The sequence below is a fragment of the Centruroides sculpturatus genome, unplaced genomic scaffold (assembly GCF_000671375.1).
Source record: "Centruroides sculpturatus isolate CEXI.00-Female unplaced genomic scaffold, Cexi_2.0 scaffold1500, whole genome shotgun sequence".
NCBI lineage: Eukaryota > Metazoa > Arthropoda > Arachnida > Scorpiones > Buthidae > Centruroides > Centruroides sculpturatus.
In genome coordinates, this window is record NW_019385899.1 from 82,446 (window position 1) to 100,161 (window position 17,716).

At 29.0% G+C, this 17,716-nt stretch overlaps 1 protein-coding gene across 1 annotated transcript in view; it reads right to left on the reverse strand.

Moving 5' to 3' along the window:
* Nucleotides 1–14,891, reverse strand: part of LOC111612476 (zinc finger MYND domain-containing protein 10-like) — a 36,257-nt gene extending 21,366 nt beyond the window's left edge. Inside the window, exons 1-4 of the mRNA XM_023353692.1 lie at nt 14,704–14,891; nt 14,001–14,109; nt 9,131–9,244; nt 3,557–3,690 (exon numbers count right to left, since the gene is read on the reverse strand). Coding sequence (XP_023209460.1) covers nt 3,557–3,690; nt 9,131–9,244; nt 14,001–14,109; nt 14,704–14,789 — 443 coding nt within the window. The 5' untranslated portion in view covers nt 14,790–14,891. The remainder of the gene's footprint in view (nt 1–3,556; nt 3,691–9,130; nt 9,245–14,000; nt 14,110–14,703) is intronic.
* Between the last annotated feature and the right edge of the window lie 2,825 nt (nt 14,892–17,716).

Consider the following 17,716-nt stretch of genomic DNA (forward strand, 5'->3'; position numbering starts at 1 on the left):
TTGTTATTAGCATATTGTGTCCGCCTGCCTAGCTGCTGTCTAATATTGTTTATTTGTGTTTCTAGTCTTCTTTGCCAGGCAGGCTTCTGAAGTTTTTGATTTGTATGCTTCTGTCTGTGGATGCAGTTTTAGTCCATGGTAGATCACTACTGTCCTGTCCATGTTAGTCCTGTGACTTGCACCTGCATAGACTAGTATGTGAATGTCTGAGAGTAGAGAAATAGAATGAGTGCAATCTGGTAATACGTAATTGTTCACATAGTATAGAGTTTTCCCTACTAGTTTAAAAGTGTTGATTTGGAAATGCATGGTCATTGTGCAGGCTTAGTGCCTGTAAATTTTGTGAGTGCTTCCTGGAAAAGAAGAAAGAAATTATGAATTAAACCTGAATCTATTTCAAGCAATGAAGAAGTGTTGATGTAGTGAAAATAGTGGTGGTAGGAACATCATTGTCAATGCAAGTATCTTGATGAGCCTGAAGGATTATGCGATTGTTTGCTGATGTACTTGTTCTGCAATTTGTAGTTTGATATGTTTTAGTGTTGTTTGTGATATAAAATTGTTGTGTATAATTGTTCCTTTTTTTGATCAACAACCCTTTGTGCAGTGATAGTGAGATGAGGATATTGTTGTGAGAACAAGTGATGTAACTGTTGTCTGTATGCTGTCAAGTCTGTTTTGAGTTTTGTGATGGTGTAGTAAGTACAGATGATAAACTCATTCATTTCTTTTGTCCATTTCATCTGTTGGAGTGGTTTACCTGCCTTAATGGTCTGTGACTGGATTGCCTCAGAAACATCAAGATTCAGCCAGTTTCTCACAACTTGTGTGGGCATTGCAGTAGCCATACTTAAACCACTGCTGCTTTCACCATTAGTGGCCAAGGGAGACTGTGACACATTTTTCAAATGTGAACCTCTGCCTAACTGACAAGTGTGAAGCTTGTTAACACGAACTACATCCAAGCCTGTATTACATTTGAATCATGTAATACAGGCACTTTGTTAGATCTCAGATTTGGATTCAGTCACTCTTGGCTTCATTTTTCACCACAGACCTAACTGGCATAGTGACTCTACCAGGAGCTGATGCTCCAGTTGGCATAGCTCTGTGGTTCATCAGAATTACTGAGATCTTTACCAAAGCAAAGTGGTGATTGGCAAGAGAGTTATTATTATTATTATTGTGTTGGCAAACTAGCATATTTGGCTTATACCAGTGCTTAATGTAATGCCAGTCAAAATCAAGACACAAGTACAGGAATAACTGTTACTTTTTTAAATATGAACACATAAATTATGTACTATATTTAAGAATTTCTTGATTATATGATGTGTTTTTTATATCTTTCTGTAATGTAATATATACATATACACACACACACACACACACACACACACACACACACACACACACTATTGTAAAGTTACTGTTGTATTGTGATGTGTATGTTTTATTATTATTAATTTCTAGATATAATCATTGTTTTCAAAAGTTAACTTTCAACAATACAATCATAATTGCTAGCCTATAATAATCTATAACTGCCTTTAAATAAATATTTTAAATAGGAATTTTAAATTATTTCAATACAAAAAAACAAATTCAAAATTCATGTATGAACTATTCTACAAAACTCTATCATATTTAAATGAAGAAAATGATACTTTGTTATCAAATCTAGTTTGCTAAAATCCTTGAAAGAGAATGGAATCAGAACTCTTAAGATGTTATTGATGTATGACCAAGTAATACAAACATTATTTCTTGAAGATTTTGTATGAAATCTGTCTATAACTAATGTGTATGTGTTGTTTATATTATGTTTTGTGTACTTTTCCTGAAATCAAAATATGAATGCATTTTCAATTTGTAAAATCAATGAGTTATGTATTATGAAAAATGTTTTTTGCAAAACTATTCATGCATCTTGTTTATTTATTATATAAATTGTATCTGTAAAAGTCTGTTATCTTTTTAAAAAGTGAGAAAAAGTTACTATATTAACATAAGATTTAAGACAATGGTATTTTTAACTTATGTTGTTATTGTTTTTTTATATGGAAATTAAATAAATCTGTTTAAAACAATTGCAGTGTTGGTAAATAAAGTTATAAATATATATCAGTAACAAATATTTATGAAATTATATAAATGGATAAATATACATACAATTAAACATAATAAATAAATTTATGTTTTAAGCTTTTTGTAATGAGACTATTACATACATTTTAACATTTTTTTTACAATTTCTGTTTAACATTTTTTTCAATTTTAACTATAAGTTCATCTCTAATTATTATTCAAATCAGTTGATGGCTTCAGATGTTCACAACTGACTTTGTTACCTAACAATTACTAAAGAAATAGAAAAAAGATCTGACTTAAAATTTCATTGTAGTTCAATTCCATAGTTTGAGAAGTCATCAATTTTATGTTTACATTTTAACATTAGAATTTCAAAAATTCTAATGTTAAAATTCTATTTGAAAACTTAATATGTGGAAATATCGCTTTGTTAATTGTTTTCTGGTCTGATTACTTAGATATGATTTCTGTAATATTATTTAGCATATATATATTTATATTTTATAGTTTTTTATCAATTATTTACTTCTATTTCACTTCTATTATTCACAATTATTTACTTCTATTCTACTTCATTATGATAATAGGAATCTAAATTTTAATGTTTTAAATATAAGAAGAATGTAAAGCAGAAGCAAAACAAAAAATTAAATTAGGATAAAAGAAATGACAAAAAGTAATCAGGAATTATATATAATAAAAGAATGCCAATAAAGTTAAAAATAGAAATCTATAAAATTATGATAAAATCTGTTATTAATGAACAAGCATTAATTCTAAGAAAAAGATAAGAAACAAGAGAGAACAGAAATAAAGATGGTGAAATAAATAATATCATTAAGAGAAAAATCAAGAAACGAGAACTGAAAAAGCTCAAATAAACAGCATTATAGAGAAACTAAAAAAAATAAATAGTAGACAGTATGGTCACATGATGAGTAGATAATGAACAGAACTAATAAAAAAAATTATGAAAAATGTACAGTAGGGAAAAAAAATCAAAATGAAAATATTGAAGTGATAAAATAAAAAATATATATATATAATATAAAAGAGACTGATAGATGAAGATACAAGACATGACATTAGAGAAATGGTGACGGAAACTTATTAAGGAAACTGGTAACTAAGATGCAAGATATAATGAGGAGAAAGATTATGAGAATTCAAAATATATGTAAATCTATCTCCTAAGAGGTATAACATAAGTCCATTTTAGACTTGAATACACACAATCTGTTGAATATTTTATTTTTAAAATCTAACTTAAATTCCTTCTGTAAGTTTTTTGAAAATACTTGATTGAATTAGATGTCTGTTGTGTACTACAAGGAGACAAACATTAGAATAACTTATTGTAATTGTTGTTATTAATACATTAAAAATTATTCATTTTGAACTGAGAGTAAGAAATATTTTATCATTATTTTATTTAAAAAGTCTAATAAACATTAACATTTCTTACCAGGAACATAACCATGTCAATTTACGAGCACAATAATCCAACAAATCAATCACCACAGATGAAATGCATTCTACAGCTTCTTCATAATATAAAAATGCTTCCAATAATGTTACTAAAGTAACTTCATGATATAGCTATAGAAATTTAATTTTAAATTTTAATATTAACAACACTAAACATTTAAATTATATCTAATAAATATGAATAAATTTTAAAAAATGTATATTGTATATCTGGTAAGTGTGTATGATGTAAGTTGCAATGTTAAATAAATTAAAAGTATGTAAATTAAAATAATACAAAATTATTTATTATTGATAATTAATATCTTACCATTTTTTATTTTTACATATTTCTTACCAGTATTTTGGATTAACTTATTTTTCAATTTTATTTCATTAATTTCATTTCTTAATACAGCATTATCTTTATATTAATTGCATCATTATCTTTATTTTCCCATATACTAACTTTGTATGGGGTTTATATAACATTATTTCTTCCTGCCTCCATCAGTCTTCTATTATTTTATCACATTGATTATTGAAAAATTACAGTCCTGATCAATATTTTCCTACATTGATTGTTTCAGATTTTAAAGAAACTATGATTTTGTAGCTTGAGAAATGAATGCATGATAATCTTGAATGAGTTCAAAGAATTGATGCTACGTGTGTGCACTTTGCTTTCTTAGTACTCCTGGATTGTCTACTGACTATTGAAAAATTGAGCCATCATCTACAGCCCTCCACTACATTGTCAGAAGTAACCTTTATCCAACAAATACCAGAATGAGAAATTTGTCTTAATTTGTATCATTTTGGTTCTCTATGGGATTGATATGTACTTATATTCTTATATAGAGCTATGTGAGAGCTTCCTAGCAGAAAAGAATATAGTAAACTCAAAGTTATGCAAACTTTGTCATGCTGATGAAAGTAAAATCTTTCTTATATGTGAGTGACAGCAATTGTGAGAGCATTCTAGTCTTTGAAAAAAATTGTACTTTAAATTGAGTCATAAATTTTGCACAAAACAAATGTCAATCAGAGTTCTTCAGAAAGAATAAGTATTTTAAATATATCATAACATTATTTAATATATTTGAGATAATAATAATGATTAAATTGTTCTCACCTATAATTTCTAATGTCCTGAAATTATTCCTATTTATTATTCCCCTCCCCCAAAAACCAATGCATTGGGTTTTTACTGTAATGATTTATTTCTGCTATAATCATATCAATTCTGAGATAATCTTGTTACAATTTTCCATTATTTGACATAATCATGAATATATAATAGTGTACTTCACATTTTAGATTTTACAAATGCATGTGCCAGGCTGTGAATGGCTCACGTATTTGTAAAATCTAAGTGACTTGTACAACATGGAATTCATATAAAACGGAATTATCTACAGTGTTATAGGGGGTCTACTGTATAAATATTTACAATTTAAATCTATGCAATAAATAATATAAATTTAAATAGATGTTATAAATAACATAAAATTTTCCTTAATTAATAAAATCAATTTTCTTCGATTGTGTCCAGACAGTCATAAAATGATTGCCAGGTGCTTGAAATGTGTGTACCCTTCTTTAAAATTAACCATTCAACAGTGAGGGATGGATATATCTGTCCAGGGCAATTGTGTGGAAGTGGTGAGGAATGAATATAGCCATTAAATTATTTTGGCGGTATAGCCAAAAACTACTGTGAAAAAAAATTGTTACATAAAAAATGAATTATGTAACAATAAAAAAAAAACTTTTCTTTACTAGACATAACTGTTTACAAAATCTTTTTCCAAAACGATAATGAGAAAAAAGGCGTGGCCCACTACTTTGGGATAGCACCATACCTGATTATCCCACTGTTGAAAGGTTAATTGACTCTCAATGAATAAAACATTGAATTAAACGAGCAATTATTTATTGTGACATCATCACAATGGTGGGCTGCAATTTTTAATCACATTTCTAATTTATTTAATTTAAAATATATGATCTCCACTTCAAATTAGTAGTGGCTTGCCCCTGTACATTATACTTTACCTTTAACAATAGAATTATGTTGGTCTAACAACTTTCAGGGATAAAGTTTTGAATTGAAATAATGCATTGGCGTGCCATGACATTTTATGATAGGGAAGCTGTGTTTCTGTAAGAAGCCGACTTCCAGGGGCAATCAGTTAATTCTGTATCAGTGATGGTCTAGGGTCCATTCATATTCGTTTGTTCGATAAGCCAGTAAAAACCGTAGACTTCTCTAAATGTTTTTGTCATTTATGAACACTATATAGTTCATACACACAACACAAGACAATCTTCATTGTAAATTTATTCAATTTTTAGTTGATACGCATACCTGTTTGCAGTAAATTTGAAGTAAACCTGCATGTAAATTTATTCAAACAAGTATCAATATTTAGTTGATACATGTACCTGCAAACAGGTACATGTATCAACTAAAAATTGAATAAATTTACAATGAAGATTGCCTTGTGTTGTGTGTATGAACTATATAGTGTTCAAAAACGACAAAAATAATCAGTGACATGGTTTCAAGAATGTATGGTGTCCAAATGTATTTTTAATATCACAATTATATTCCGAATCGTTAGCCACAATATAAGGGCTACAATTATAAATAAAATAATAAAAACTTGGTGAAATAAAATGTGTGGTGGATATACATACCTGGTACAAAATATTCTTCAATTATATGAATATACTTTTAAAGGAAATTATAATTAAATATAGCTTTGTAAAGAAACATACATAAAAATAACATAAAATATTCTTTACTTTTTAAATCTTAAAACAATCCACTTAGTCAAATAGCTGGCTAACGGATGGAATCAGAGACGATCCTGGTAGGTGGATGCGTGAAAATTTCCAAAATTTACAACTTTTCAGTCACTCTCATTGAACTGGAAAAATTTCTGTCTTTATTACATCTAATATTACGAAGAAATCAGGCCCCACTGTACTCAGATAGAGATTGGTTCGGTTAAACTTTTGTTTAAGTAAAATTCCGGCTCTTTTAGAAGGGTTTTATTTATGTCTCTAATTCCCTAATCTCTTAATTATTTAACTATTTCTTAAGTAGAAATAAGTTGAAACTGGTTACTTTGTACTCTTGTAATCTTGGAATCTCTTACTCTTGTAATTTGTAATCTTGGAAAATACTCTTGTAATTTGTAATCTTGGAAAAGTAGTGAAAAGACAAATTTTTATGACAACAGATATATAAATCATAAATTTAAGGAAAATAAATTCTAGAGGTTCTTTGTATCTTGTGCATCTCATTCATTATTTAGTTGTAAATGATGGTGCCAAAGTAACAATTAATTTTTTAACATTGTACAAGAATTGTTTACGTTTTTTCCTGCATCCCCTTATAGACGGAATATACTAAATCATAATAACACTAGTTTAACATTAAAATCTGTAAGTAATACAAGATGAGAAAGCAGAATAAATGTATCAAATATTTTAATGGATTTTTTTAAACTCCTGTCAACTATACAGAACTATCATAAAAACATACCAGTAAACCACTATCGGTGATTTAAGTTATAAATCTACTCGTGATTTATTCATTCATTCTGCCACTGGTATTCGAATATATAATAGCAATCTTATCTTTTTTTCACATGTAGTAGAGAAATTTGTAATAAGATATGTTCAAATATAAATACACATTGTATGATTATTTTCATATTTTAGAAAATAAAAGGGAAGTGACACTTCCACCACTTCCAAGGACGGCACACCACTGAAATAATGTAACTTCTAGTTTGTATCAGAAGTTCAAATATAGTTAATCAGAGCCTCCAGCCCATAAGCTTTCTATATCTGGATTGACTTTCATGTATTTATCTCCATTCTCGAGATAAATACATATAGGATATGATAGATGGACAGGCAACAGTGGGAATTTAACAGTGTTTTTTAGGTCTACAATTTTGTCAAATTGCAGCCCAACAAAAACAATTTGAGAATTTGTTAGAATTATTGTCTTGAGAGTCTTGTTTCCTTGTTTTTGGCTTAAGAGATAGTGTTGGTGATTGTATTTAATGTGTAAGCAAAAATGAAAAAACACCAAAGGTCACAGTAATTGAACTAGCACCATCAGAGGGTCATAGTGTATGTAAAGCTGTGAGTATTTTCTGTAACATAATAGTAAGTTTTTGTAAAGAGAAAAGACTGAATTTGTCTTTCATTTCTTTCGGTAAAACAAGAAATTCAACATATTCAAAATAATTTTTAAAACAAAGAAAAAAATGGTATAGCATTGTATATACCCCAGAGTATATACACAGAAACCAAACTCTCCTCACATAACTGGAAACCCACTACATCTCCTCACTGTATCTGTAAAATTGTAGAGCCATAAAGTAAGTCATATATTGGGTTGTAAAGATAAAATTTACACATTATTATTATTATTATTATTAAAACACTGGAAAAAAATGCCTAGAATGTTTAATGTGGATATATAAGTAAAGTAACCAAAGGGCATTTCATCATATATTTCATTACAAGTAGATACATTGGTAATGTCTGACAATATAAAACTTTCAAAAGAACATATTAGTGTGCTGTTACTCTATCACTTTAAAACTGGCCACAACACAACAAAGGCTTGTTTATGATCTCATCTGCAAAGCATTTGTTAAAGCATTCATAGATGAACAAGAACCAACCAGCTATTGCAACTGTCAAAGAGCCAATAGTGCAAAAAAAGCAATGATCTGTGTTTGTTTGGCATCATAATGGAGCTGTTTCCAACCAAGACCACTGTCATGAAAGAACTCTACTGTAGACAATTCAATCATTTGAATGTCAAGATCAAAGAACTACACCCAAAAATTCACCAAGTCTAATATCACCACAACCAGCCAGCACATAGACCAAAGATGACTTTAGAGAAACTGGCTAGTCTGGGCTGGGAGGTTCTACCTTATCTATCTTACAACCCTGATTTGATGCCAATTGACTACCATCTGTTTTGTGTCCTGCAGAACCATATTGCCAATATACAGTTCAATGACAATACTCAATGCTCAAGACTCTCTCTTAAACATAGAATGACGGGGATTTTTCATAAAAATTGAAAGTTTGCACAAAGATGACAAGATGTAATTGATATTAAAGAATGTTTACCTAGCAGGCTGAAATATAATCATTGTTGAGTTAATTGTCAATAAAGTTTCTTTTAAAAATCTAAATTTTACCTTTACAACCAGATACATAACATCACATTAAATTTTAAATAATTTAATTTATTTTCAGATCTAGCACTGCATTAAAGTATTTTTTCTTCATGGAACTTTAAATGTAGTACATTTAAAGTTCCATTCTGGGTATTTGATGTACCTAGAACACAAAAACAAACAAGTTTCTGGTTTATCCAAAATTTTATTTATCCAAAAGATCCCTTGTCCCAACAAGTTTGGGTAATCAAGTTTCCATTGTATTTATGTTATTAATCTATTTTTGCATAAAGGCATAAATTAAAAAGTTGTAATACTAATTATTATAAAAATAAAATTTTACTTACAACAGTATATAAAAAAATATTTGATGTAGGCTCAAATCTATCTTCTATTAATTGGTAAAAAACTTTTTCTTTCCAAACTTCAATACATATTAATTCATGAATCAATACTGTTATCTGTAAGAAAATAATTAAAATTTTTAATAATGTTATCTATTATGAATATCAAATTGCTTTAAAACACTTAAATAAAACTCCAGGACAACAATTATAATTAAAATTCACAAATTTAGAAGCCTTCCTCAGACTACATCCAATTCCAAGGTGTGAAAGAGGAGGAACTGAGAAGACACTTTTACTCTAATTTGGTATTTCTTTTGAACTTATGAATTTTAATTTGAAATACTTGTTTAAATTAAATTTGATACTTTAACTTAAAATGATTACATAAATTCTATATAAATATTATTTATGAAGATAACAAACTTAAAAAACACATTAAAAAATTCAGAATTTTAAAACAGAATCATAGTTTAATTTAAAACTCCAATTGGATGATAAATTACTATTAAAATATATTAACATTTATTTGTAATGTGTTATAAGATATATAATTCTATTTTTATGCATTTTTAAAGATATTTGCACTAATCAGAGAATAAATTTGTAATTGGAGAAAATGTAATTTGACTGAGCAAATTTAAAAGTTAAATTTTGTAACAATGTAATCCCTAAATTTAACTTACAGTTTTATATTCCTAATATATAATTCTTAAATGATACACACAATGTCTTAAAAAATTTCATAAAAATAAAGTTACAAAAAAAATATATCTTATTATATGATCCTTTCACCATATTTCATATATTATTCATACTATAAATATTCATTTCTTGTATCAAGTATTTTATCAGAGATCTTGACTGAAGTTAGTGGTTCTTGTTGTAACAAAGATTATTACTTATTTCAGTCATTTCTATTATGTTAACATTAACTGTAAAACAAAAATTTGAGAAACATCTTTCTAAAATACAGTGGGTGATCGGTTAATGAACAAATCAGATAACGAACACTTTCACGAAAGATTTTTATGTTCAGACAACAAACACCTCACAGAACAAACACAAGAAGAAGCGATGCTGTGTTTAACATTTGTAAAACTATATTTTAATGGCATCTATGAATGGAACAAGACTTTCACAGTTGTATACATAAACTTTTCTTGCACTAATTAAGTTCTATTCTCTGAATCTTTGTAAATGCTTTTCTGAACTTTTTATTTAAGAAAATTGATATTATTATGGGGCCTAAAAAGTGGAGTGTCAAGAACCATGCTCATCATAGAAATCAAGCAAGATCTAACAGTCAAGGTAGAGAATGTGCAGATGTCTGATATTGCCAGCAGGGCTCTGGAGCTATGGAGTTAGAGTCAGAAGGAATTTCTGGCCAGAGGAGTCGTAGTCGGAAAAATTGTGTCAACTTTGACTCCGACATTTTAAATTTGTTGTTTATCCAACACAATGTAGTACAACTTAACAATCACTTGTCTTTCTTTCACCTTTATTCTATTTTAAATTTAATTTAAGTTTTTATTTAAATGAAAGAAAATTTATTTTATATTTAATAATTTTTTAAAATGTTTTTGTGTTTTGTATAATTCATTTATTTTAAATATAAAATGAACAATTTAATTTATTAAATATGTATCAATAGTTTTCTTTGTAGTATTTGTGTTTAGAAGTTAAATTATTTTGATCCAATTGAATTTGAATATTTTTAATTCATTCCTTTATTATCCTCACTCTAAATAAGTATTCTATTTTTCTGAATGAGCCAGACTAATTGATCAGAGTATATATTTTTCTTTTCTGAACAAGGGGTTGAAGTAGCTAGATCGCATACTTTTTAGTTGGACTAACTTTTCTGGAAAGGCAAAACTGAAGTGCAAAAGCTGTAGAATAAAGATATGTAGATGTAGAATTTTGTCACTCCTCCTTTTTCCTCTTATTAAATATTTGTTAAAAATTAATTTCTTTAGACAAATAAGTATTAATGTAAGTTAAGTATTAAAAATACTAACTATAAAAGTATTTGGGTAAATGCCCGGAGCTCCTTTTACAGTTCAGAGTAGGGTAACCCCTTATAAGTACCTCTGCCCCCCATAAAATGACTTGGTATTTAATTTTGCCAGAGTCGAAGTCGAGTTTTTTTTACCAACTCCGCAGCTCTGGTTGACAGCAGTATGGCTTCATCAAGTCTACAGTAAGCACAATCTTAGATAAGAAAGATATAATCAAAAGACTCAAGCAGATAAAGGAGTAACGAAAATCACAACTCTCAGTTGCGATTTTCAAAGATACAGAGATTGCTTTTAGTTTGTTATTATATGTATATAAATGTAGTAAGAAAGTATATAAGTTATTTATTTTTTGGGGTCTCCAGAATGAATTAATCAAATTATCATAAAAATCTATTGGTTAACGAACAATTCGGGTAGTGAACATGGTCTTGGAATGGATTATGTTCGTTAACCGANATTGTGAGCTTGGCTGAACCCACGCTCACAATAGGATGGATACGATTAAAAGGCCCTTAATCTTAGTGCCACGAAACAGAATGATAAATGTTCACATGTTCCGAATTCTTAAAGTATAAATTTTTCGGTGAAAACATTGACACATTTTAAACTGATTTGAAAAATTATATGATCCTTTCACCATATTTCATATATTATTCATACTATAAATATTCATTTCTTGTATCAAGTATTTTATCAGAGATCTTGACTGAAGTTAGTGGTTCTTGTTGTAACAAAGATTATTACTTATTTCAGTCATTTCTATTATGTTAACATTAACTGTAAAACAAAAATTTGAGAAACATCTTTCTAAAATACAGTGGGTGATCGGTTAATGAACAAATCAGATAACGAACACTTTCACGAAAGATTTTTATGTTCAGACAACAAACACCTCACAGAACAAACACAAGAAGAAGCGATGCTGTGTTTAACATTTGTAAAACTATATTTTAATGGCATCTATGAATGGAACAAGACTTTCACAGTTGTATACATAAACTTTTCTTGCACTAATTAAGTTCTATTCTCTGAATCTTTGTAAATGCTTTTCTGAACTTTTTATTTAAGAAAATTGATATTATTATGGGGCCTAAAAAGTGGAGTGTCAAGAACCATGCTCATCATAGAAATCAAGCAAGATCTAACAGTCAAGGTAGAGAATGTGCAGATGTCTGATATTGCCAGCAGGGCTCTGGAGCTATGGAGTTAGAGTCAGAAGGAATTTCTGGCCAGAGGAGTCGTAGTCGGAAAAATTGTGTCAACTTTGACTCCGACATTTTAAATTTGTTGTTTATCCAACACAATGTAGTACAACTTAACAATCACTTGTCTTTCTTTCACCTTTATTCTATTTTAAATTTAATTTAAGTTTTTATTTAAATGAAAGAAAATTTATTTTATATTTAATAATTTTTTAAAATGTTTTTGTGTTTTGTATAATTCATTTATTTTAAATATAAAATGAACAATTTAATTTATTAAATATGTATCAATAGTTTTCTTTGTAGTATTTGTGTTTAGAAGTTAAATTATTTTGATCCAATTGAATTTGAATATTTTTAATTCATTCCTTTATTATCCTCACTCTAAATAAGTATTCTATTTTTCTGAATGAGCCAGACTAATTGATCAGAGTATATATTTTTCTTTTCTGAACAAGGGGTTGAAGTAGCTAGATCGCATACTTTTTAGTTGGACTAACTTTTCTGGAAAGGCAAAACTGAAGTGCAAAAGCTGTAGAATAAAGATATGTAGATGTAGAATTTTGTCACTCCTCCTTTTTCCTCTTATTAAATATTTGTTAAAAATTAATTTCTTTAGACAAATAAGTATTAATGTAAGTTAAGTATTAAAAATACTAACTATAAAAGTATTTGGGTAAATGCCCGGAGCTCCTTTTACAGTTCAGAGTAGGGTAACCCCTTATAAGTACCTCTGCCCCCCATAAAATGACTTGGTATTTAATTTTGCCAGAGTCGAAGTCGAGTTTTTTTTACCAACTCCGCAGCTCTGGTTGACAGCAGTATGGCTTCATCAAGTCTACAGTAAGCACAATCTTAGATAAGAAAGATATAATCAAAAGACTCAAGCAGATAAAGGAGTAACGAAAATCACAACTCTCAGTTGCGATTTTCAAAGATACAGAGATTGCTTTTAGTTTGTTATTATATGTATATAAATGTAGTAAGAAAGTATATAAGTTATTTATTTTTTGGGGTCTCCAGAATGAATTAATCAAATTATCATAAAAATCTATTGGTTAACGAACAATTCGGGTAGTGAACATGGTCTTGGAATGGATTATGTTCGTTAACCGATCGCCCACTGTATATATATAAGGCTACTGAAACGTTTTCAGTATTTTCTGTTATTTATCTATCTTACAATTGAGGAGTTCTTTGAAATAAGACACCTAAGATAAATTTTGATGTTTTCAGGAATTCTCAAAAAACTTTTTTCCATGAGGTTTATTATGAAATGAGTAAAATTTAAATGTCAAATTTGCTTGAGAGTAAAGTTCATATTAGAGTAAGGGGTATATATATATATATACATGTCCATAAAACTATTTGATATGCATAATAGAACACTTAACTGAAAAAGATACCTAAGTGCACTTAGATATCTTATTCCACACTCCTCAATTCTGGATATTTTGTTTCTCTGCAAAAAATTTAAAATAGAATGAATTATGTATTTTAACACGTTCACTTCCAATTGACATAATTCTGCATCTTGGACCTTTGCAAGATGCTGAATTATGTTAACTGGCAGCAAACATGTTAAGAATAGAATAGAATAGTATATTTCTTCAAGATTAAAAGTCTACATATAGAGAAAAAGAAATATACTTTATCATAGGAGATAAAGAATTCTTTAATAAATTCATCTTCTCTTGAAATAACACTTTTTACAGCCTGCATACTCAATTTGACCAGATGTTCATGTTGTTGCAACCACCTAGAAAATTTTAAATATTGAGTTATCTTTTCAGATAAATGAACATAAATTAACAAAGTTCTTTAATATTTTATTTTAAAGTAAATATTATTTTTGAAAGTTTTCTTAATTAAATAGGAATGATTGCATTCTTCCAAAGAAAAAACTTTGGTAACTTTAAGTAAATAATAATAATGTAAATGTAAATAATTTTTTTATTTACATTTACATTAAAAAAGTACATATTTTTATTATTTGTTCATTTATGGTATATTAATTATTATTGTTTCTTGCTTTTATTTAAGAGTTTGTTATTGGAAAAGTTCTTTCTTGTTCCATTGGACATTATCTGTATTAATTTAAATGCCCTTCTAGTTTTAAAAAGAATTTTTGTATTTTTAAATGTACAAACTATATTCCTCAGAGCAAGGCATATGTCCCTCACTGTTACATATATGGTTGACAGGACACACACATACACAGTCCAAATTTAGCTTATTACTCCATTCACAACAGGAATAATAAAATATATTCAATAAAAACAATCAGTAAAAAATGTTCATATTGTAAGTGCTCATAGTTGCCATAGTAACAAAAACAAAATATCATATTCACCTGGTGGATCCTACAGAAGCAACATCAAATATCTGCAAAGATTTTATTCGAGCTTCCGCTTCTGGAGCCAATAAAATGTCGGCCATTATAAAAATCACTTACAAAAACATAAATGATTAAAATCAATTTCAAATTTCCCGACAACTAACACAGAAAATTGTCGCCAGAGTCGCTAGCAGCGTCCATAGGCGAATTTAAGGTCGATTATTTATTTATTTATTTTTAATACAGTATATATAGCAAATATTAAATATCTTTTAATTATGGCATAATAATTTTCGTTATAATTAAAATATATTTAATATTTTCGACAAATTATTTTTTTATATATATCGCATTAAAATTATATATTTCTTCAGAAAAATATAAAAAGTATCACGGAAATTTAAATAATACAAATTACTTACATAAAAAAAAGTTGTATTGATTAAAAATAAAAATTTATCCGAAATTTAATATTTTAAATTGTGACTACATCTCAAAGATTCCAAAAATGTTTACGTGTGAAGGCCGGACGGTCGAGGAGGTTATGGCGTCACACTTAAATGTCTCTAGGACCCGAGCGGTCAAAAATTCCCAGAAATTTTTCGGAGGTGTTCTGTCCCGAATATGTCAGGCACCGTCACTCACAACACGGGCGCTCCTATTGTGAGCTTGGCTGAACCCACGCTCACAATAGGATGGATACGATTAAAAGGCCCTTAATCTTAGTGCCACGAAACAGAATGATAAATGTTCACATGTTCCGAATTCTTAAAGTATAAATTTTTCGGTGAAAACATTGACACATTTTAAACTGATTTGAAAATTTATATAACTCACCGGCCTAATTTTAATTTTAAAATGATGAGCGTCGCGTGTCCAAGCGTAGCATAAAATAGATGACTTTATTTGTGGACTCATTTTAAGAGGAGGTCTCGTATCGCCTAAAAAGAAAATATGCATAAATTTTTGCTTCACTTCACGTAGTCCCAGACGATTGCCTAGACCGGGAAGAGTGGATCTTTTTATGAGTCTTTTTGCCAAGGTAGACGTATTTAACTTGATAAACCGAATTGAAAACAAAAATAAAAACATGAAATTAAGAAGAATTGAAATTGATACAGAAAAAGAAGCGAATCATAAGATACGTTATGTGCCGGGCGAATCTTTTTGAAGTGCCTCTTTCAGTACGTGTGCTATTAGTGTAAAAAACGTTTAAAATGCATTTAAAACGTTTAACTTGTGTGTTATTGTTTTTCTATGATAAACAGTATTTTAGTTCGATGTTTTTGAAAATACAAAACATTTTATCCAAATATTTTTGCATACTGTAATTATTTTATAATTTGTAGATTTTCCAAAATATCCGTAACAGTAGTTAATTTCGTTGAGTTAAAATGTGAACTACTAGAGCTTAACATTAATGTTTAATTATACAATGATTCATTGGCTGAGGCGGTAAAGGCGTCGGCTTAAACTAGGGAACTCGAGTTCAAATTTAGATCAAGCAACTCCAGAAATTTTCAACAGTAGTCTGTTCTTCTCCATCCATCCAAACCCACAATGATTTGATGCATACTAATTTTTTATTAACCGAGGCAACAAAACCTTATTAAAATAAAGTAAAAGTCTGTTTACATTTACAAAGTTGAATCTTCACTTCTGCATGCATTGCGTACAAGAACAAAAATTTTTACGGCAATCTTTCTAAATTACTTATTGCAAAAACATGTAAATTGTTTCTGATTTTCTATTGGAGAGAGAAACTAAGTAGAGATAGTTCAATATTCTTTACACCAAAACAAATTAAATTTGTATTGTGACCAACAACTTTTGATTAACAAATTCAATAAACTGATGATCGGGCGGTTGAGCAATTAAGGCGTCAGCTTACCGCTCTGAGGGATTCGAGATCGAATCCGGAAAAGCTGCGCTACGAATTTTAATTGGTGGTCATTCCAGAATACGTCAGACGTTCCTCACCATCCGACCGTCACATTGTAGGCATGGTCGAACCCACGATGGGTATAGGGAAAAAGCCTTTTACTTAAGTGTGTACAGAGTGGAACAATTTAAAAATATCTAATAAAACGTTCGCTGCCAGTTGACGCGATTCTGCATCATGTAAAGATAACGTGCCTGAAAGTCGTGTCAATTGGCAGTGAGCGTACTTTGGCAATTTTAACGCTTGCAACATAAATGTTTTAAATCTCTCTAACCCTTTAATCAATCTAAAACTCTGGATTAAAACTTGGAATACTTTAAAATTCGAATTCAATAGGCGATACAGACCCCTTATGATAAAATCGAAAAATTAAAGTCCTATTCCAACATGACCCATGATTAGTTACATGCATTGTACACAAGTTTCATCTGGTAACGAAGGATATACGTTAGTTTTTTTTAACTACCGCAAACGTAAAGAAAAATATTTAAGAAATGTTCATCATCTGCAAATGAGTTCAAATTGAAAGCATCCAACTAAGTTTTCCAACGTTATAACAAGATAAAGATGGTTGGAAAAGATACAATTTTACATTACAAGAAATTGCAATAGAGTTATAAGTTTAGATTAGATGGATATTCTTTATTACGGGTTCTCTCTTTAAAAATCTAATAAATATTTGCCAATACGAAATATTAACTTGATTGTATTTTCCTGAAAAGTAAACTATTCTGTAATACTAAACGACGCAAAAGTGAAGCCAGCTTTACAGAGAATACTGTATATAATTAACAAGAGTTTACAGTATAAACGAAATCATTCACGATATAACCGTTTTACAAGAATTTTAATATTTTTGTAATTTTACTATTATGTAAATTATTTTGGCAGTTCCGACGGAAGTCGACTACAAAAAAAATAAAAATTCCAACTCTAGTATTAAGTTACGGCAATGCAACACTTCGCGATCTGCCTAAAAAAAATGCCTCCCGAAAGGTCTTTTTAGGTGTTGTTGGCCCCTATTCAGGCGTTACAGACGTGGAGAAAACCCGAAAAACCACGTGGCCAGCCAGTCCGGGCGAGGCG